The 23229-nt window shown below is 35.2% G+C and overlaps 1 protein-coding gene across 1 annotated transcript; it reads left to right on the forward strand.

Annotated features, from left to right (window-relative positions):
• Window positions 1–21630: 21630 nt before the first annotated feature.
• LOC149159455 (uncharacterized) lies at window positions 21631–22578 on the forward strand. The gene is made up of 3 exons (XM_089434320.1): window positions 21631–21944; window positions 22041–22111; window positions 22202–22578. Exons 1-3 carry the CDS (start codon window positions 21631–21633, stop codon window positions 22510–22512), a joined length of 696 nt encoding a protein of 231 aa, XP_089290446.1. The 3' UTR covers window positions 22513–22578.
• Window positions 22579–23229: the final 651 nt, after the last annotated feature.

A 23229-nucleotide genomic window follows, 5' to 3' on the forward strand; every position in this document is an offset into this window, starting at 1 on the left:
TGCCCTACAGTGACCATCATTTAAAAACAGCGCACATTCAAAATTAAAACAGCGCATTCAATATATATATCACTGTATGCTACCAATATATATCACCGTATATATATCACTTTAAAACAGTTCAAATTCGATATCAGGTAGCTTGTCTAGTTTTATGGCGCCCACTTACATCCATCCATTAAATTCAACCTCAAATCAAAGAGGCTTCTTTATCAATAATAACTGAAGGTTGGGTTTTAGCTGGTGAAAACTACCAAAGTAAACTAGTATGGATCTTATTTCAGGTTCGTAACATCTACAAGTGTCGTTAACTGATGCCAATAATAGATGATGTCAAAGCCCATATGATCAAGATCCAAAATTTCAGATATGTTGCTTTATTTCTGCAATGGTGTGTTGACAAATTGAGATGTGCCGCAGAGGGTAGACAATACGAATGCCTCAAGTATATGCTGGACTAAATTCTTGGATTGCACAGATCATTTAAGGTCGGCTCTCTTTTCTAGGCCGCAATTACACAAGATCTCCGCCTTATATCAATCCAGAAATAGACTAATGATCTACCCTTACATATATAGTGATAATGCCCTTCATGTAGGTTCTTTCTTATACCTTAAAAATTCGCAGAAATAAAGACCGTGAGGATGTAAGACAAACTTTGGTTCTTTGATGCTTGAGCCCAGACTTTAGGCCGCAAAAAGTTTCAACGTGGATTCTGTCACTGAAGTATGATGACACAAGTCTAAAATAGGTTCGAATTATTCACACGACCGCAGAGATTAAAGGGCTGCAAGACTCGGTGATATATGCTTAGAGGGGCCGCAAGCAATTTCAAATAGATGCTCCACAGAGATAACCCTTTTTGGTCTTGTTGGCACTACTCCAGCAATTGCAAATAACCAGAGAATAACAACCGTCACAATAAATATACTAGAATTTCCAGTATGAGTCGACAAAAAAAAGGAATGCCTGGAATCCTTGAATGAACGTAGCTTTCAAAATACACATGAACCCAGAGGAACCATTCAACACCACTTACGTATCTTGCTTCTGAAATGGATCACTGAAACCGAGAAAATGGATCTCGTGAATAAGACCGAGAGCCATGTCTAGACTCTAAATCATTTAGAGAGACCTTCACACGAATTTCTGAGCTAGGGCCGGTAAGCCACCAAATGAGAGAGATTGAAAGGACACTGCACCTGAATGAGCTGAGGGAATCAACTTAAAACATTAGAAAATACAGCTTAAACTTTTCTGCGGGAACTTGTAATCGCCGTGAACTGAGCAATAAAAAACGCGCATTTAAAACAACATCATTCAAAGCTTCGTTTTCTGCTAGAAACAGAAAGATATTTAGAATCTACAAACTCAGGCTCAATATCATATAGAAACCGAGATATAGTTGTTCAAACCCCTTTAGGTGTACCGACAACATTCTCAAAGTAAAATATGGTGGTCCTGGAGCAAATTCGTTAATTTGTCTTTGACATTGTCCCCCAGGTTGTCTTAGAACTCCGTGTCAGGAAATGCCTCTCCATGCTTCCGCTGTGCAAGACCGTGAGCACCTTCAGTCACAATGTCTCCCGCTCCTTCTCACCGCAGCATAGACAACATCCCATTTCCTGACCTGCAATGCCAAGCCTTTTGCTGCTTCCGGTGGCTTTTCCTGGAATTTTTCCAGCACGTAGAAACTGACGACAAAGGAAGACTCGCAGAAGGGGCCTCTTGACAGAAAGATTTCTGTGAACACCGGGGCCGTCATCGGCACCTTGGCTTGTTCCGCATTCTGCCCTTGAATGTAATCAAACAGACTCAAGAATCCAGTTCTGGTAGCTTCTAAGAAGGAAATGTTTTTGATGGGAGGAACTATGGATAGATATATATGGATTCTGAAGTTAATACTGTAGACTGGGCGTGTGAGCACTCTAGAAGAGTAACAAGGACACTTATGGTTTTTAAAAAAATCAGTGACTCATATCAACTCCTCGCTTAGGCATCAAAAGAGACTTCAACATATATTCGTTGCAACTTTTCCATGTTAGGCCAACTGCTTCATTCACCTAAAACGCATAGCTGACACGGTATCTCTGTATAGGAGCAGGCCGGACTGTATTAGAGCAGAAAAATAGGAGTTGCAGGAGAATCTAAACGTCTATGAGGCCAGCAGCGTGAGAGAGGGTAGCGTAGTATATGGAAGTCCAACAGTCAGAGAATAATCACAGATATTTGCAGCGTCTAAACAGGGGCAGCGTTTCTTTTATGAACCGTTTATGAACAGTCAGGAGCCAGAGAGCGCAGGTAATGGCAGACACTAAAAAATTATGCAGAATTTATGTGACTGACAGACAGCGTTCAAAAATTATGAAATGTATGGATTCTAAATGTATTCAGATGAATAGGGCGTAGGTCTTATAAATAGAATACGGCAGAATGCAGATAATGTCAGACATAGAATCTTAAAATAGCCAGAGACCTGCGGATTTGAGAGATCAGGAATATTGGGATGGTAGAGCCAGCACGCCAGGGCTTTTAATGCACAAGATTTCACGACCCAGCAATATCACCAAGAGTTCACGACCCACATAACATTAATGGTCAGTGCATAGGTCAGGTGATAGAAACACAACAAAAGGCCACAAGCAAACAGTGACTCAAATATGAGCAGGGCCAAAATTCGCCCGCTCTGATACCATGTTAAACACACATGGAAAACATAGAATAGGAAAGATAAATCATTGAGTACATTTTTATTAACAATAGATATACATTTATAGTACAAATATGTGACGCTTGGGTTTCAGATCCCAAGGTCTCTTGGACAGCTTTTGTCCATTCTACTTCCACACTAACCCATTAGGATTATGTGTCCAACAAGATTTGATTTTGGGTATAGATTTATCCTCTCAAGACACTCTAGTCAAATACATTGGAGGTTTACATAGTTATTTGAGACACACAATTTTCATGTTTAACCCCACAAAACTAGATGAAGCTTGTGTACATGCAACTCATTTAGAAGCAAGAGGAATGAATGTTCCCCAAGAGGGCAGAAAAAATCCATTCAAGAGTGGAGAAAAAGGAAAGGGGAAATTCGAAGAAAAAGGGAAGAATAAAGATTCAGTGAAGAAAGAGGGAGGAAAAGCTCACATGTAAATAGTGTCCGAAAGAAGTCCATGATGAAGATCATTGTTGGAAACTTCATCTGGAAATGAGACCTAAAAATTTTAACAACAAAGGGAAACCAAACATTGTTGCAATTACAAAACATCATTTAGGATTCGATTCCAGGGTTGAAACAAAGATCACAACCATGGGATTTAAAGGTAAGGACTCTATTGCAAGTACTAGTTCTTCTAGTAACCTCAATGAAACTCAACATGAAAAATAAATAATAGATGTTTTCCACATTAGAGCCAATTGAAAACATACCAAGATATATACTTTGTTTGATAGTGGATCACAAGAAAACCTTATTTTAGAAGAAATTGTTAACAAATTAAACTTGGAAACCATTCCTCATCCTAAACCATATCCTTTTAGTTGGATATGTGACAATGCCAAATTTCATATGACAAAAATATGTAAACTGAAATTTTCCATCACTACAAACTTTATAGATGAGGTAGAGATTGATGTAATTCCACTTGACATTTGTGTTATTATTTTGGGAAGCCCATATCTATATGATAGGAGATACATCTTTCGTCACCATGAGAATAAATATCACTTGTTTAAAAATGGGATTAGGTACATCGTTAGAGCACATAGAAAGAAGTTGAATTTATCACTTGTGAATGTTGGACAAACGAAGAGGCTTGCTAATGTTGGTAAGAATTTTGTACTTGATGATTAAAACCCAAAGAGAATTTTGAAAATGAAGCCTTCCAAGGATGTGGTACAAGATTAAAATCTAACTTGATTGAGGTTGTTAACACCTATGATAATATGTTTCAAGAACCTAAAGGGTTTCCTCCTAATATATGAATCCAACATGAGATCGAATTGTAGCAAGATTGTCCTCTTTGAATGATTGGCATGTACAGGATGTCTGTTGGGTCCCTATAATACTAATGATTACCCCATTACTATTGTAGTTATACCCCTTATTTATATTGTTGTGCCCCTATTACCCCCATGTTGTTATTTTTGTGTCCCATAGAATCCCTCTATTGTTATTTTTGTGGCTTTATATTATTATTGTTAGGTCGGCTGGATTATATTATGACTCCTTAGACTCCTATATATAGAAAGGAGGTTTTGTCATTTGTATCATCGAATAATTGTTAATTTATGTAATGTAAAGGAGGTTGCCCCCTCGAAGAGGCTGAATTCTAAGGCGTTGATCTATGTTTTCTATCTTTTCTTGAGTTGGTTTCATAACATTTGGTATCAAAGCTTTGGATTCTAGGGTTTCGCTGCTCCAAATAGGTCATCGTGGCATTTTCGCTATAACTTTTTTTTCTGTGACGTTTCAGAAGTCACAAAAAAAACCCATTTGAGAAGAAATCGCGTTGAACCTTGGGTCCAAATTTCAGAGCTTTTTGCGTGATATTTGCGGAGATATGATCTGAGGAAGTTGGTCATTTTGCAGAGTCCTGAATTACATTCAAAACAGGTGACCTGGGGAAAATCGTCATAACTTTCTCTCTGGGGATCGGATTGAAATTTCGTAAGAAGGTACAGAAAGAGGACGGACTGTAGTTTCTTGTAAGCATCACTAAACTAGTCTAAAAGCAAGTCATTGTGGGAGATTTCACATAAATCTTCCTTGGAGAATCCAATTTGGGTCAGACTTGTGGCATTGAAAAGAGGATGCATAAGGCTACTACAGGTCACAATTTCAGAACTTGATGATCTGAAACTACAGAGATACATCAGATTCAATATCAGGCTTCTATAAAGTGAAAAAAGGTGTGTAGTTTTTTTTAAATTTTTGTGTAAGCTTGGTTTAACGGAATTCAAAGGGCATAGTAAAGCATTATTTTCGGTAACTGATGCCCCAAGGAAAGAAAATGCAAACGCCTAGTAAGGAACCTGAAAGCTCTAGCATGACTCATGAAGAAGAGGAAGAAATGCTACATGATATATCAAAATTACAAGAACAAGTGCAACAAATGTCACGCTCACAAAAGCTAACAGAAGCTAAGATAAGTGGCGTGGAATCTAAGATAAATGGCGTGGAATCTAAGATAAAGGGCATGGAAGCTAAGATGGATGATTTGAAGACAGATTTGAGGACAGATTTGAAGACAGACATGGCAGATTTGAAGATAGATTTGACAAATTTTCTACAAGAAATACTTACTAATGGTGAAAAGGTTGTAAAGGAAACTCATGATGTGAACAAAAGTAATGTTAATCATGATTCCATAGATGCTAATGTTGGATCGAAGACCCACCATATTCCAAAAATAGATATGAGGAATTTTGATGGCAAGGATCACGCCACATGGATATTACAGATGGAGCAGTTCTTCGATCTCAATAATGTGCAAAACACACAAAAGGTACGTATGGCAACTGTATATTTGGAACCAAATCAGTTTGTATGGTATCAATGGCTTTTCTCTCGTAAAAAAATTATCACTTGGGCAATTTTTACGGAAGAAATGATAGCACGTTATGAAGATACAAAAAGCAATACTTTTTTTAGCCAATTGATAAGTCTCAAACAAAAGGGTTCAGTAATGGAGCACATTGAGGAGTTCCAAAAATTGAACATAAGGGTAAAAGATATTCTAGAGGAGCATAGGATTGATGTGTTCATAAGGTCTTTAAAGGATAATATCCAACATGATGTTCACCTTTGGGAACCTGATTCATTAGAGAAGGCATTCAGGTTAGCAAGAAAAATGGAAAGCAAAATTATGGCAACCAGGAAGCATACCACTCACAACTATAAAGACGGAAGTGTTGCTTCCCCTAGTCTTCCACAACCTATAAGGTTGACACCACAACAATTGGAAGAAAAAGGAGCAAAAGGGCTTTGTTACAGTTGTGATAGCAAATACACTAAAGGTCATAAGTGTGCTGAGAAGAAATTATTCTACATAGATTGTGAAGAGGAAGAAGAAAAGGAGCAAGAAAGGTCAAAAGAAGAAGATATACTCTAGGAACAAAGCCTAGATGAAGAACAAATAAATCCGACCATATCTTGTAATGCATTGGCGGGAATTACCACTCCTCAAACCATCAAGATAGAAGGACAAATCAAGAAGAAAAAGGTAATAGTGTTGATTGATTCAGGAAGCACCCACAATTTTATTCATTGTAGGGTAGCAAAAGAATTGAATTGCTTCCTATATCCAGCACCAGAGTGTCAAGTGATGATTGCAAATGGAGGAACAATAAATTGCTCTGGAAAGTGCCATAATATCAAGCTATCCATGGGAGAATATGTATTGACTAGCCCAATGCTTTCCATTCCAATGGGAGGTGCTGATGTTGTACTAGGAGTCCAATGGCTACAATCCTTGGGTACAATAGCTTTTAATTTTCAAGAACTTTTCATCAAATTTTCTACAGAAGGAAAGGAAGTTGAATTAAGGGGTATTGCAGGGAAACCAGGAAAGATAATCAGCTCTAATGGTATGACAAAGCTTCTAAAAAAGGAGCAAAGAGGTGTAATTGCACAATTATGTTCGCTAGATGTTTCCACATCGGAATCATCTATTTCTCCAGATCTCCAAAAAGTCCTGAACAATCATTCCAAGGTATTTGAGACTCCCAAAGGTCTCCCACCTATGCGTGATCATGATCATGCTATTCATCTGATTCCAGGAAGTGTTCCTCCAAACATCAGGCCGTACAGATATCCCTATGTCCAAAAAAGTGAAATTGAACGTATGGTTGCAGAAATGCTAGAGGCTGGTATAATTCAACCAAGTCAAAGTTCTTTCTCTGCTCCAGTAGTATTGGTGCACAAGAAGGATGGATCATGGCGCATGTGTCCAGATTATAGGGAGCTCAACAAGCTCACTATTAAAGATAAGTTCCCCATTCCTGTCATTGATGAATTACTGGATGAATTGCATGGATCAATTTACTTCACCAAGTTGGATCTTCGTTCGGGATATCATCAAATCAGAATGAAGATTGAAGACATTCTGAAAACAACATTTAGAACTCATGAGGGTCATTATGAATTTTTGGTCATGCCTTTTGGCCTTACCAATGCACCTTCAACATTTCAAGGTTTGATGAATTCAATTTTCAAACCATTCCTTAGAAAATTTGTGTTAGTATTTTTTGATGATATACTAATCTACAACAAGTCTTGGAAGGATCATGTTGAACATGTTGACAGGGTGCTACAACTATTGGAGGAGAAACAATTATATGCAAAAAGATCCAAATGTTTCTTTGGAGTCCAGGAGGTGGAATATTTGGGTCATATTGTATCTCATGAAGGAGTTAAGGTAGACCCTAGCAAAATTAAAGCCATTAAGGAATGGAAAATCCCCACATCCATAAAGCATCTGCGAGGATTTCTTGGGTTGACAGGGTATTATCGCAAGTTTGTTAAGAATTATGGGAGAATAGCAGCACCTCTAACAACATTATTGAAGAAAGATGCATTTTCATGGACTACGGAAGCAACAAAGGCCTTTGAACATCTTAAAGAGGCAATGTGCCAAGCACCGGTCTTAGCTACACCGGACTTCACAAAAACCTTTATTGTGGAATGTGATGCTTCAGGAAATGGAATTGGTGCTGTTCTAATGCAAGATGAAAGACCCATTGCTTTTGAAAGTCGTCCAATCAAGGGAAAGTTTTTAAGCAAAGCTATTTATGAGAAGGAAATGTTGGCAATACTCCATGCACTTAAGAAATGGCGACCCTACCTAATGGGAAGACACTTCAAGGTAAAAACAGATCATGATAGCCTTAAATACTTTTTAGAACAAAGATTATCCTCTGAAGAGCAACAAAAGTGGGTCACAAAGATGTTGGGTTATGACTTTGAAATCATCTACAAAAAAGGGAAGCAAAATGTGGTGGCAGATGCACTCTCAAGAAAGGATGAGGATGTGGAAGCATTGTTGTGCGCCATTTCTATTATCCAACCAGATTGGATAAACGAAGCAAGGGAGGAATGGAAGAATGATGAAGAAGTGTGGGCACTTATTCGAAAACTACAACAAGATTCCAGTACGTCTGATACATTTAGCTGGCAAAATGATTCGTTATGGTACAAAGATCGCTTATACCTCTGTAAGAATTCCCAGCTAAAACAAAAGATTCTTATGGAATTGCACACTTCTCCCTTAGGAGGGCACTCAGGATTTTTAAAAACTTACCACAGGGTTAAGAAGGAATTTTTTGGGATGGCCTTAAATCAGATATTCAAAAGTTTGTGGCGGAATGTTTGGTTTGCCAACAAAATAAAGTTGAAACAATTAAGACACCAGGTCTATTACAACCTTTATCCATTCCAAGCCAACGTTGGGAGGAGGTTTCAATGGATTTTATCACAGGTTTACCCAAGTCTGAGGGAAAGAGTGTCATCATGGTGGTAGTTGACAGACTTACCAAGTATGCACACTTTTGTGCATTATCACATCCATTTAAAGCCAGTACAGTTTCTACTGCATTTATGGAAACAATTCAAAAGCTACATGGAAACCCAAAGATTATTGTAAGTGACAGAGATCCCATTTTCACTGGAAATTTTTGGACAGAATTATTTTCTTGTCTTGGTACTCAGTTAGCTCATAGCTCATCTTATCATCCTCAATCTGATGGGAAAACTGAGATAGTAAACAAATGTTTGGAAGGATATCTTCGTTGCTTTGTATCTGATAAACAGACACAATGGGTCAAATGGTTGCCTCTGGCTGAATGGTGGTATAACACTTCCTTCCATACAACAACAAAAATGACCCCATTTATGGCACTTTATGGTTATCAACCACCATCCATCACATCATATTTAAGAGAAAATTCTAAGGTTCAAGCAGTGGAACATCACATCGAACATCAACAACAAGTCCTCCAACTCTTAAAGGATAACCTCGTGTTGGCACAAAATAGAATGAAACAACAGGCAGATCAACATCGCAGTGAAAGAAGTTTTGATGTAGGTGATTGGGTATTCCTACGGCTACAACCATATAAGAAAATGTCCCTAAAGCAAGCTAAGAAGGATAATAAATTATCACCAAAGTATTATGGTCCGTACAAGGTGTTGCAAAAGATTGGTACTATGGCATACAAATTGGAGCTTCCTGAAGCTTCTCGATTGCACCCAGTTTTCCATGTTTCATGTTTAAAGAAGGTTATAGGCGACAAGCTCCCAGTGCAAACAATATTGCCATAACTTGATGAGGAAGGAAAAATTATATTGGAACCGGAAGCAGTCACAAAAACAAGAACTTGACAGCTACGAAATCGATCAATTTCAGAGTATCTTATCAAGTGGAAGAACTTATCCGCTGAATATTCCACATGGGAGGATGAAAATTTTATGCAGAAGTATCAAGAACTACTCAAGCGTTGAGGACAACACTTTTTTGAAGGAGACGGGCATGTTGGATCCCTATAATACTAGTGATTACCCCATTACTATTGTAGTTATACCCCTTATTTATATTGTTGTGCCCCTATTACCCCCATGTTGTTATTTTTCTGCCCCATAGAATCCCTCTATTGTTATTTTTGTGGCTATTATTATTGTTAGGTCGGCAGGATTATATTGTGACTCCTTAGACTCCTATATATAGAAAGGAGGTTTTGTCATTTGTATCATCGAATAATTGTTCATTTATGTAATGTAAAGGAGGTTGCCCCCTCGAAGAGGCTGAATTCTAAGGCATTGATCTATCTTTTCTATCTTTTCTTGAGCTGGTTTCATAACAATGTCATTCATGGAGAATGTAGAAATAAAGAAACAAATCCAAGAGTTTCTTAATAAAGGGGTCATCAGACCAAGCACATAGCCATGTGGGTCACCAATTTTTTTAGTACCAAATAAATATGGTACAAGGCATATGTGTGTGGATTTCAGATCCTTGAACAAGATCATTGTAAATAATCATTACCCTCTTCCTTGAATTGATGATTTACTTGATCATTTGAAAGATAATGTATATTAACTAAGTTGGACTTGAGATGTGGCTATCATCATATTAGGATTGTTGAAGGAGACATATGGAAGACAACTTTCAAAACAAAGCAAGGTTTGTTTGAACAGTTGGTTATGTCATTTGGATTTTGTAATGCTCATGCAACATTCATGAGAGTTACGAATGATGTCTTAAGACCTTTTCTTTATGACTTTGTGATAGTCCACTTAGATGACATTGATTTGCAACAAGACTCGCGAAGAGCATCTCAAACATGTTAGGCAAGTCTTAGATGTCTAAAAGAAAGAAAAGTTTTTTTTATAGATGTCTAAATGTGAATTAAAAAAAACCTCATTAGTGTATTTGGGACATATTGTTGTAGGAGGTGAATTGAAGATAGATCCCTCAAAGGTCAATGTCATTGTGGATTGGTCTAAACCCAATATTGTAACAAAGGTTAGGAGATTTTTGGGATTAACCCAATATTGTAGAAAGTTCATTTCTACCTTCTCATCAATTAAATATCCATTACATGCCTTGAGAAGTGTGAAACAAATTTTTTAGTGGCGAGGCAAGCAACAGAAAGCCTTCGATGCATTGAAAGAGACAATCATTATAGCACCATTACTTGCACTTCCTAATTTATGACATCCACATGAGATACATACCGATGCAAGTGACTATGCCATGGGAGTGGTCTTGATGGAACATGGTAAGCCCATTTTTTACCATTCTAAAACTTGTAATTATGCAGTAGTTAAATATCCTACACATGACAAAGAATTATATGATGTGGTGCAAAGTGTGAAAAAATTGAAACGCTATTTGATGGGAAAGCAAACTATAATTCACATAGATCATAAACCATTACAATACTTGCAATCACAAACCAAGCTACAACAAGCGAAGCATTTCATATGGATGGGTTTCTTGCAACAATTCCACTTAGTAATAAGGTATAAGAAATGTATCTATAACAAAGTTGGTGATATTCTATCTAGACCAATTGTTAGTGCATCAGTTATTCTTAAGCATAATTCTATCATGCATGAGAGTTATGTTGAACAATATGCTTTAGATGACAATTTTGAATATGTATATGCAACTTTGTGTCAAGGAAACTAATTGGAGGAATTAGATTACCATGTTCGTGATAAATTGTTGTATCATCTTGGCAAGATATGCATTCCACGGGTTGAAAGATTCAACATCATAAGGGAAGCACATACTTCTCTTAATGCTGGCCATTTTGGTGCAGGCAAGACAGTGGCACAATGACAAAGGTATTGTTATTGGCCTCGTATGAATGAAAGTGTGTCACAATATGTAAGAGGATGTTTTCTATGTGCTACTAGTAAGCCTAGAAATATAAATTTAGGACTATATACTCCAATTCTAGTTCCTTCCCGTCTTTGGGAAAGTCTTTCTATGGAATTTGTAGGAGGGTTACCTATGTCTAAAAAAATTATGATTACCTTTATGTTGTGGTGGATCATTTCAACAAAATGTGTATTTTGATGCCTTGTAAGAAGCAGGTTACAACTTAACAAACTACACAAATGTTCTTTCAAAATGTAAGGGTGCAGTTTGGGCTGCCCAAATCTATTATTTCTAATCGAGATTCTCGATTTTTCTAGAAATTTTGGGCAAGCTTATGGGAAATCATGGACACAAAGTTGAAAAGATCACAACATTCCATCCACAAATCGATGTTCAGATAGAAGTGGTGAACATAAAGTAGTACATCTTCGTGGTTATTGCAGCAAACAACCTAAGCTTTGGGATGAACACTTACACTACATTCAACATGCTTACAATTGGGAAATGAATTCATCGACTCAAACATCTTCATTCAAGGCATGCTTTGGATACTTACCAAAATAGCCTTTAGATTTTATGTTTGGGAAAGATGTTTCTATTGATGGACATAGTGACATTGATAAGAGCAAGAGATTCATTGAACAAGTTCAATTGGTGCATCATATGGTTCAATAACACTTAGAAAAGAGTCAAGCCAAGTACAAGACGATGCATGATAAGCATCATGTTGACCACATTTTTTAGGTTGGAGTTGAAGTTTGGATTTATATTAGCAAGGAGGGCTTCAAGGAGAAGGTGAAAATTTGAAACCAATAAGATACAGAGCTTTTAAGAGTTTAGAAAAGATTAGTAATAATTTCTTCTAGTTGGATTTTCCTCCATATATGCAAATTTATGCAGTTGTTAATGTTGAGAATTTTAGATTATATGAGCATCCTTTGATTAAAGATCGAGGAGAGAATACTTAGATTCCTTCAATAGAAGTTTTCTCTCTAGAATTTCTTAAAGAATTGTAGTAGGATACTATCATTGATAGAAAAAAAGAACTTCAAGAAGTGGGAATGTGGAGTACCTTCGTGTGGGGCTCAAAGTAAAAATCCAAGGAAATCCAAATGGATTGAGATTGGAAGGGTGAGGGAATTGTACCCTCAGATATTTTTTGACTGAAAATAGTCTTTTAGAGGATCAAAACCTTCTAGTGGGGAGTGATCCAAGGGATGAGTGAAGTGCTAAAAATTCAAATGGTTTAAAAGTGCTCGAAACTAGTGTCAAAGCGTAGATCTCACCAACCTAAATCCAACGCAACTTGAATTGCTCAAAACCAATATCGTATGCTCCCAATATCATGTTCTGATTAGTTTATGAAACAATGAAAATTTTTGCAGGTTGGATGCAGGACTACTGATTGGGTTGTTCGTACGATGACTCAGGAGGTTCACTGTATAGGTTGATTGGTATTCTCAGACCAATGGGAGGCTACCAAGTGACCTCATGTGATTAGTTCAATTTGGCAAGTTCTAATTAGTGGTTGGAGTTTTTAAGTTGACCAATGGAGGGATGCGATGTGGCCCAATCATGGACTATTCTGTGGCATCCCGACACAGAGTAAAAATTTGGTCTAGGTTGGTCGGAGGCCTAACTAGATCTGAACATGGGACCTCTAACAAGAAATACAATGCTCTGTTGCAACACCAAGGGTGTTACTTAATAAACCACAAAATCGAAATCCTATTTAAAATTTAAGCGGTTTGAACTACAAGGACGGGGCCAGGGTAGAGCGACTAAGGGCTCAAGCTTAACCCCTACCCATAGTCTAAACCTTTGTACCATATGACTGAAGGGAGTCGGAGTGGAGATCTTGGCAAGATGCAGAGAATATGGAGGCCAGCCCCAGGTTATATGCGCGATGGAACCGAATGCCGATGGACTGAGGGTTTATGTCGATGGAGGCAAGCAGTCAGCCCCAGCCCCCAAGCACATGGCCCCATGTGGCTGAATTTTTTCTCCGATAGGCCTTATTACGCATTTAAAAGAAGTAACAAATTGCACCTGAACTAATGGGAATCTTGACGATGCTGGGTGAAATTGGCGCTCAGCAGGCCCTAGAATGGCAGAATTCATAGAACAGTTAGCAGAATAGTCTAGTTTGTAGAGGAGTTTGTAGAAAAACTTCTCTAGAGTGTAATGTCTTTAGTTTTTGGCCAAATTGAGCCATTGGGGACATAATTTTTACATTTTGGGCATTGTAAATACATACAAACACAAATTTGAACATTTAATGAAAGAGGCCCAACAATGGAAGATGGACCACGAGATAGAGCCCAAGAGGGGTGAACTCCTTTATCATTTTGTTGTTTTGTGTTTCTGATATGGTATATTTTTCTCTATTTTTATGTTGTTAAACAATTTTTAAAACATTTATTTTATGTGTTTTTGCAAAGTGATCTATCGGCTAAAAGACATAAAAATTTACTTGAATTTTTCCTATGAGCTTCAAGTTTGTATAAGAGATCAATGACACCTTGGTAGAGAACTTGCTACATAGCAAAGAGAGTTGTTTTGAGATTATCTTAGAGGTTTTCAATGTTATCCTTATAATTTGGTTTTCAAGGCTATCCTGATAAGTTAAGAGGTGTAAATCCCTATTTAAATCTTTTAAGAAAAGATCAATTTTTACTCTAGTAAAAAAGCACGTGACTTTGACTTTCTCTCCATTGTCATGCATGAAAAAGTTTAGAATTAAGGTTAAAAATATATTATAAATTCAAGATCATAATCATTTAATAGGTCTTGATCTACAGATTTGGTGGAAATAAAGATCTCAAATATTACGATACTCCGCTGCGTTCATGGCGGGGTGCCCAAGCCATTTATATCAAAGTATGGAGAAAAGTTTATGGGATAGGGGCACCGGGTAATATAACTAGATCCAAGTTTCACGTGGAGAGAGTTCAAAGCAATGTAGACAAAATTAGTGTATAAACCAATGCAATCGGATAAACGGGTTAATAATTAATAATTGAGTAAAAAAATTTCAAACCATATATTTTAAATAACTCGTTAATTATGAAAATAGTTTCAAACTATAAATTTAAACAAATATATAGGAAATAGTAAAATATTTTTATTTATTTATTATATAACGATTTTAGAAATAAAATTTATTTATATATATTATTTTTTATTAAAAAATTTGGTTCAAATTCATAAGAGATTTTTAACCAATATTATATAATTTTATTTAATATTAATAAAAAATTAGTAAAAAAAATATTAATAGTAAATTGAAATGATTATCAAATTATTAAGTAAATAAAACAAATTTATTTTTATGTTTATATTTTTTAAGGAATATATTGAATTAGCTTTTAAGAACAATTATCTTTTAAAATATATTTATTTATACTTTACATACAAAATGTAAAACCCTTTAAGATGTATTTCTCAATAAAAATATTATCATTACAATAAGATTTGTAGTTGGATAAGTTTGGATTCTCCATCACAACAATGCAAAATTACAATTAACAAAATATCTCAATCTATCAATTAGTAAAACCTGAATTAACTAGATTCTAAACCTTAATTGTAAAATAAATTTAGTATTTTTACTTTAATTTAACTATATTTAAACTAAACAATAATTACTAGTTATTATATAACACTTATTTATTTATAAACAAAAAAATAACATCATCTAAAAAATAATTTAAATATTTTAAAAAACAAATTTATATAAATGATTATCAATTATTAATTAAAAAAAAATCACATTATTATTTCTACCACCTCATAACTATTTTAGTTATTAAAATAGTGTAACTCTAGGTACAACTTTTTCTAAACATTATAAATTAGCCATTTAATACATGTATTTAATTCTCATACACTTCAAGAAACTATTTTCTTATAAGCTCACGAAAAACCCTAACGCGAAAACAAGTGGCTAATGCAACCGAAATACGGATTTTCAAACCCAAGCATCTCCGATCTCACCGCATTATATCATTAGAGATATGTTACTTGATGATCGTTTGATGGTTTACTGTTCGCTCGCAAGGCTTTCCACATCTGTTCGCTCGCAATTCGCATCTCAATACAACAAAATTCGATCTTTTGACTTTTTAAGCCTCCAACAGTTCTCAAAATTTCCACAAGATTATTGATTATTGAAAACTTTTAGGTATCAGTCGCTCTCTATGTCTGTCTCATGTAATATTTAAAATTAGCATCGAGATACATTAACAGCGATCGAGGATTCTACATCTTGAAGATATAAATCCAAGTTAGCAATAAGTTAACATAAAGCTTCCGGAGATATTAAAATCAGTTTAAGCCTATTAAATTTGTATGTATTATTTTTAATTGAGCTATCTTATAAATATATGTATTTATAAGTTGTATATTTATAAGTTGTAATTTGGTGTTGGAGAATTTTATGTAAATGGAAGATATAGCTTTTATGTTAGTGGTTTGTTTAATTTTATGAATGGAAAAAGGTGTGGAGTTATTTGTTTGAAGTTATAAAAGTTATATAAATGTGTATTAATTAACAATAATTAAATAATTTTATTTTTTCACTAATCAATTATATAGTTATAAAACAAATATGAAATATTTATTTTAAAATAAAGCTTATTTAAAATTTAATATAATAAGGAGAAAACTGTTTAACATTTTGTTTTTTGAAAATTTCTCAAAAAAAATGCTTGATGTCTTGTATAGCATTCTTTATCACTCTTCTTACATATATAAAATAAGACATGTCTACTCATACAAGACTTCTAATTATGTATTCACTAATATATTTATTATTCATGAATCCACAGGTCTCTTCCATAAATAATTTTAATTATTATTGTTTTTTAACAATTGTTCGAATTTTCAGTGTTTTCTATTATCTTTTCTAACTTTATTAATTTTTTTACGTGTCATTCCATTTAAAAAAACGTAAAATAATATGTTAAATTTATACTAATACATATTGTTAATGCATACTTTCCATTTCAAATTTCAAATTTCAAATAAAATATATTTTTACCCTATACCTACTCTTACTTTTATAAAATTCATATAATTAACCTTACATAAATAATACATTAAAAATTTAAATATTTCTAATACAATTTTGAATTAGATTCACATAAAAAAATACTTTTTTAAAATATTTCACATAGATTATACACATTATTCTAAAGTCACTTCATAGCACATTCATCGACTATTAGAGGGTGGACATATTTGGAGTTCAAGTCTTCGTGATTTCATTATATATAAAATCTAGCCCTCTTACAAATTAACAATTTGTCACTTGTCTCTGTGTCTATTAGAATTGTCATCATTTGGATAAGGGCATTATAATGGTGCTAGGTGGAGATTCAATATAATGAAATATAAATTCTTTTAGCTTAACAAAATGGGACCATTTAGGTTGACTTATATTTTTTTATTGCTCTATGTAAAAAGGAAATGCTTTGCATAAAAAATTAAGATAAGTTTTTATAGTTTAAAGAATGCAACACATGTTTAGCTATAAACACTTATATAAAAAGAATTTAATGAGAATGAATGGACACTTACTATAAGTATAATGTATTATTTCATATTTTCAGTGAATAAAGAAAACAAAATATATCACACACAAAAAATATATGAATAATGTTTGAAGAAAACAAAATATCACACAAAATAAATATATATGAATAATGTTTAGGGGATTTTTTTTATTATTATAATGATTAAAGTATAAAAATTGATAATGTATATATATTTTTTTAAATTGTGGATTAGGTAGATCTACCTAAGGGGATGAGTCTAGGAGATTTGACTGTGTGACTTCCTAATTGACAAGCTACTTAACAACAAAAACTTTACCAATTGAACTATCTCTTAAAACTCTGACATATATATATGTATATATATATTATAAAAATAAATAAATATATTAATATAAAATCGATTATATTTATTTTATTTTATTATTTATAAAAAAATTAATAACAATTATGATAATGCTTGAAATATAAAAATTAATAATGTAGATTTTATAAATGACAAATAAAACATAAAAATATAACACAATACTGTTAGCTTCATAGATAAATTCAAAAATATACATTTTCAATCATAAATCATGTCTAAAGAGTGATGCCCAAAAACTAAATGAATAATTGTGAAAAGTAATATTAATTTATTTTATTTATATATAAAAACAATACTTTCAAATTAATTAATTCCATCTTCAAATAGATTAAATTGATCAAATTAATACATTTTTTTTATATGACTTTGGCTGAATCTAAATCTATATATTAAACTTAATCATTAATGATTTGACATCTTCCTAACATTTACATGTTAAACTTAATCTCTTGAACGATTAGATGTTTAACTAAGATTTAAATGTTAAACTTGATCTTAAATTCATATTAAACGTAACGATTAGATATTTACCTAAGATTTACATGTTAAACTTGATCTGAAATTCATATGAAACGTGAATCGCCAGTTATGACATGTGAAAATACTATTCTAGAGATTTGACGGGTAACAATTAGGATTGGGAAAGCCAATGGTCAGAAGTTCACAATATTCCGTATTTTATGTGGAGTTTCCCATCACCATTTGTATCACTGAAACAGCGGTACTGCAGTGTCGGTTGGTAAGGGTTCACATTTTCTTTGAAGTTCAGTTTCTCATATCAAAATTTCGACAGATGTTGGTTTTAGCTTGTGAGAGATCCTCCATTGACCGCGTTCAATAAGACTTCAGAAAGCCGCTACTTGAATGTTTCCAATATCTCATAAAAATATATTTCTAACGGTTCAGCTCCATGCGAACATAAGAATATGTCGTCGACGGTGGTTTTTAGTTGTCAACCATCACTGTTCGACTTCCAAGTCTGTGCTGTGTTTAAAAGATTCGCAGCTGACTTTTGCCATCTCCCTCCAGTCAATGCACGTCCCTACATTCCTTAAGCCATCATAAACACATGCGCAAAGGAAATTCATACTTCAATTTACCAAGTGTGATGAAATGATAGTAACGACAAAACGGTGGAAGCTATAAGAAGGCCCCCGCAATTGAAAGAGTGGCTCAGAGCAGAAGCAACCACCACCAGTGTTCTTAGTGTTGTTGTTTGTTTGAGAAGGCAAACGTGAGTCGTGGCTGTCAAAATGAGGAATCAAATTAGTATTTTGAGCTGCTTGCTGTTGATTGGAATACTCCTGTCACATTCCCTTTACACATAAATATACATAGTAAAATAAAATAAAAAAATTCTATGGTCTAATCATTAAGACTCAACCATACATATGAGCTGTTACTCCACATGTTACCACCATGTATATACTTACGCGCTGCATCTAAATGTTATTTAGTCAATCATTAGGCTATGCATGGTTCATCACAGTAGCGATTATTAACTCGTTGATTGACATTGGTTTTGATGTTTGAACTATGGCATTAAGCGTTAACATGTCTTTGATGTAACATATATGTTGACCTTCGAGCATAACCCCTAAACCCTCCCCCCAGCATACGGAGTATTTAATGGGCGCGGGGTTTGGAGGTCCGGCTGTAGATTTGGGCAGACTCAACCCACCTACCACATTGGTTGTATCGGCTCTTAGCATCAATATCAATCAATATTCCCTTCATTATTTAACCCAACCAACATTGTCAGTTACAGATCATTATAATAGAGACATCATCGACAAACAATAACAATCATAACAGAACTGATCCAAGAATCATCATTAAGCCAAACTACAAAACCCTAGAATGTATACACGACTGTCATGAAGCAGACCCACATATGTACGCTTGGATCGTGAATAACATTTACATAATTAGAATTTGGAGGTCGGGTCAGTATAATAACTGGCTCATTCTACCCTTAGCAGGGGCTAGGGATGGTGGGGTATGTTACATAATCCACTTGCATGTGTTTGAGTGCAAAGTCCTGAGTGCCTTTCAAGTACTTTAGAACTATTTTTGCAGTAGACCAATGTTTTTCACAAGGCTTTTTGCATAAAACTGGAAAGGATTCCAAAAACAAATGAAATATTTGTTTGGTAGTTGTGAGGTATATAAGACTTCCCACAAGTTGTTTATACTTAGTTACATCCTTAAATTCATTTTATTCTTTAGATGTGAGTTTCATATTTTGTTTAGTATAGTAAACTGAACTAAACGCATATAAATTTCTTAATTTTAAAATCATAGATATTAATTTTAAACATTAAAATGCATTCACAAACAAATAAATATGACAAGACTATAAAAAATCAATATAGATCCATCTAAATTTGGAATCTACCAAACATAATGAGGGAACAAATCTCTCAGGATGTAATCCTCTTTTCAAGTGAAAAATTTAAATTTAAGAAAGGTTTGCATATGAAAAGATTTTGACATTTTTTAAATTAAATTAAGATAAATTTTACATTTATCTATATAGAATATATGCATTTGATATTTTTATTTTTGATATATTTTATAAACGTTTTAATGTAATATGTATAGCATTAAGGTGTTGTTGTGCCCTCTAGTTTTTGCCTCTCTACAAGGCTTGCTAGTTTGTGCAACAAGGCATGAAAATCATAATGAATTCATATCTTTCTTGAATGATTTGCAACATAACCAATGAAAAATAATGGAACATTTCATTTTGTGAGAATTTGGTGGGAATTGGATTTTGAAAGTGAGATTCTGGAATCAAAATTAAAATATGATTAATAATATATTAATATAAATATATTAATATGAAGAGATAGATTCAGGGTTAAGATAGAGAGAGGGAGATGAAGAGAGGGGGAGATAGAGAGATAGATATGAAGAGAAAGTGTGTATGTTTGAGGGTGAGATAGAGAGAGGGAATAAGAAAGAGACGCATAGATACAAATGCAGATATTATATAGTATTATATAACCAACATAGATCCATCTTAACCTCGAATCTATCAAGCATTGAGAGTGATCAAATCTCTTGAGGTGCAATCATTTCCTCAAGTTTTGCACTAAAAAAAGAGGTTTGCACCTCGAGAAATTTGATCCCTTTCGGCGTTGGATAAATCCGACGTTAAGATGGATCTATGTTGGTTATATAATACTATATAATATCTGCATTTGTATCTATGCGTCTCTTTCTTATCGTTTTGTGTTGCCTCTTTCTGCTCTTTTTCGCCTTAGCTTCCTGCTTTGGCTTCGCTTTCAGCAACAACCCCCAACAACCTTCAACAACCCTTGTCTCTATTGTTCTGTGGCTTTTTAAACCAAATCGGGTGGATCATTTTGTTTCTATTCTGGGACCGCCCTCATACAGACAAGGCATCACCATTCTGGCTCTCCATATTTTTCCATCTCATCTTCTCCGTTAGCAAGGATGAGACTATTTCATCAAACTACAAGGCAGTTGTATTGCTACCTATTGCAATAACCAGTCTATTCCACGAATTTGGTACTGAAAGTGAGAGCGAGGAAGGAAGAGATAAAGGACTTGAGAGAGAGAAGGAGATGGGGAGGCAGGGAGGGAGAGAGTGGGGGGAGAAAAAATACATAGGGAGATAGAGATGTACAGAAAGAGAGAGAGAGAGAGGGAGTGACAAAGGAGAGATGGAGAGAGAGTGGGTGAGAGAGGAGAGGCGGGAATGTCCTGGATGTTATTTAAATTAATTCTCTAGAGTGTGATCTTTGGACAGTATTCTAGCTGCACAAGCTTTTGGATGGTGCACATTTCCTCTTCTCTTGAAGTGGCATTCTCCTTCCTCCAGTTCGTCGCTAGAGGTGTCTCCATGGACTTACAACTCTTCATGTGAAATCTCTACAATATCTCGGTGGCATACTTGCCTTAAGACACAAACAATTCCACATCACCTTGCCATACTTCAGCCTAAGGAAGTAGTGCATGAGACCCATGTCTTTCATCTCAAATTCCCTTGCAAGGTCCTCCTTGCAAGAGCTGATCCGCTGCTCATCACCTATCAATATTAAATCATCAACATATAAAACAATGATAAGCAATTTACCTTCTACCAAAATATGATAGAGGCTCACATTTGCTTCACTTTTGGTGAAACCCAATCCAGTGAGATAACTATCAATCTGAGTGTACCAAGCTCGAGGTGCATGTTCGAGACTGTACAATGCTCCCTTGAGTCTACACACATGAGACTCCCGATCAAACGTCTCAAAACCTTCTGGTTGCTCTTTGTACACTTCCTCCTCAATAGAACCATTGATAAATGTTGTGTTTACATCCATTTGGTCGATCTTCCACCCCGTCTACGCAGCGGCCTTGGGATCCTCGACCTTCCCGCCTCTTCTTCCCGCTTCATCTGAACGGTCAGGATCTAATTTGGCGATCGAAGGGTGGAAATACTTTCCAGGGTTTCGAGTCACTACTTAACCTCCGTGAGCCAAGGTTGGGGTTCATTTGCTCGCATTTCTTTGAAGGTTCAGTGCTCTGCCGAGACTCCGGTTCGATTTTTACAGACTTACAGTTACCATCTGCAACTGCTCCAAAGGCCGAGAAGGGCCCAGCTTCACTTCTTCTCAGGTAACTTACGCTCTGATTAATAAAAGACCTTCTTGTTATTCCACTGTAATGATATGGTTGATTAATGTGTGCCCTTCTGCTGTTGAGCGAGCACAGGTGGAGCTACTTATCCAGTTCATGGGATCGAGGTGATGGTCTCGACAGTCCTCTCTTCACGACGGATCCAGGTTGGTTCTGTTAATAACGCTTACTTGTTTTTCTTTATACTAGCTCAGAACCTACCGTTTCTGAGTGATGCTTCCATGTTTTGCTTTCAGACCCCGAGGGTTTGCCGGTCCCGTTTGAGTTCAAGAGGTATTCTATAAGAGAACCCTCATGGTTGCCTTTCGAACTATGGCTAGTCATTTTAGAGATTTGCCTGGAAGTTCTGTTCCAGACGGAACCCATATATCGCTTCCTTGTTCTTCATGAACTAAGGGGTTTTCTTTACGCTGCCGGACTTGGGTCTCTTAAACTTTGTGTAACCTTCCAGCTTCAGCCTGGCCGTATGCTTATTTTGAAGCTGGCGGAACCAGGTCCTTTGTTATTACTACCTCTATTTTCTGTATATGCATACCGTTTTCCCTAGCAGAGGTACACTGCTTTATTGTTTTTTTTTTTATTCACGGCATAAGCAGAACTTGGCATTTATGTTCAAGCCCACGACGGCGTAAGTTTTCGTTTGAAATATATCTCATGGTATTCGTCTAATGTATATTCATTTTGCCTTTGAATTTAAATGTCGTTGCCACTATATTGTTCTGTGCACATAAACTTTGTATATCTTAGCGCTGCTAGATTTCATATTTCAGTTTATGTGTATATATTGTCGACCTTTATAACAGGTTCAGATACATGCATGTGACTCTAGATCTGTTAATTTTTGCTATGGATGCTTTCAGTATATATAAACGATGATACCTCCATTCTGTTTTCTTTTGATTATGTAAATCGAAATACACAGAATTATGAGGGTTTCAACGAGGTATGATGGTTTATGCGACCATTCTTCGTTCCTCATTTAAACTAGATTCGTTGTTCTTTTATGGAAAAGCTGCGGCTAAAGTCGCACTGTTTACATTCAGGGACAGAGTCCCATGTGGCTGTAAGATGCTTCTCTTCTTAACCAGTAATTGTTTCGTGTTTCATCTACCATGTTTATGTATATATAACGACATGCTCATTTATGTTCTGTTTCAGTAATGTATTCTGGCTACAGCCGTGACCTTTTGTCGGGATCTGGGTTTTCCAGACTCGTAATTCATAGTTCATAATATGTAACAATAGTTGCGTTTCAGATATTTCG

This window comes from Pinus tabuliformis, chromosome 5_2 (assembly GCF_031772625.1).
Source record: "Pinus tabuliformis cultivar Carrire ecotype Pingquan chromosome 5_2, CPIR1, whole genome shotgun sequence".
Taxonomy (NCBI): domain Eukaryota; kingdom Viridiplantae; phylum Streptophyta; class Pinopsida; order Pinales; family Pinaceae; genus Pinus; species Pinus tabuliformis.

Bases quoted from the DNA above. Each gene is read 5' to 3' on its own strand.
- LOC149159455 (XM_089434320.1), top strand. From the start codon at position 21,631: ATGTTGTGTTTACATCCATTTGGTCGATCTTCCACCCCGTCTACGCAG. The intron at 21,945-22,040 runs GTAACTTACGCT...GAGCGAGCACAG, and splicing joins CCAGCTTCACTTCTTCTCAG to GTGGAGCTACTTATCCAGTT. The intron at 22,112-22,201 runs GTTGGTTCTGTT...TTTTGCTTTCAG, and splicing joins TCTCTTCACGACGGATCCAG to ACCCCGAGGGTTTGCCGGTC.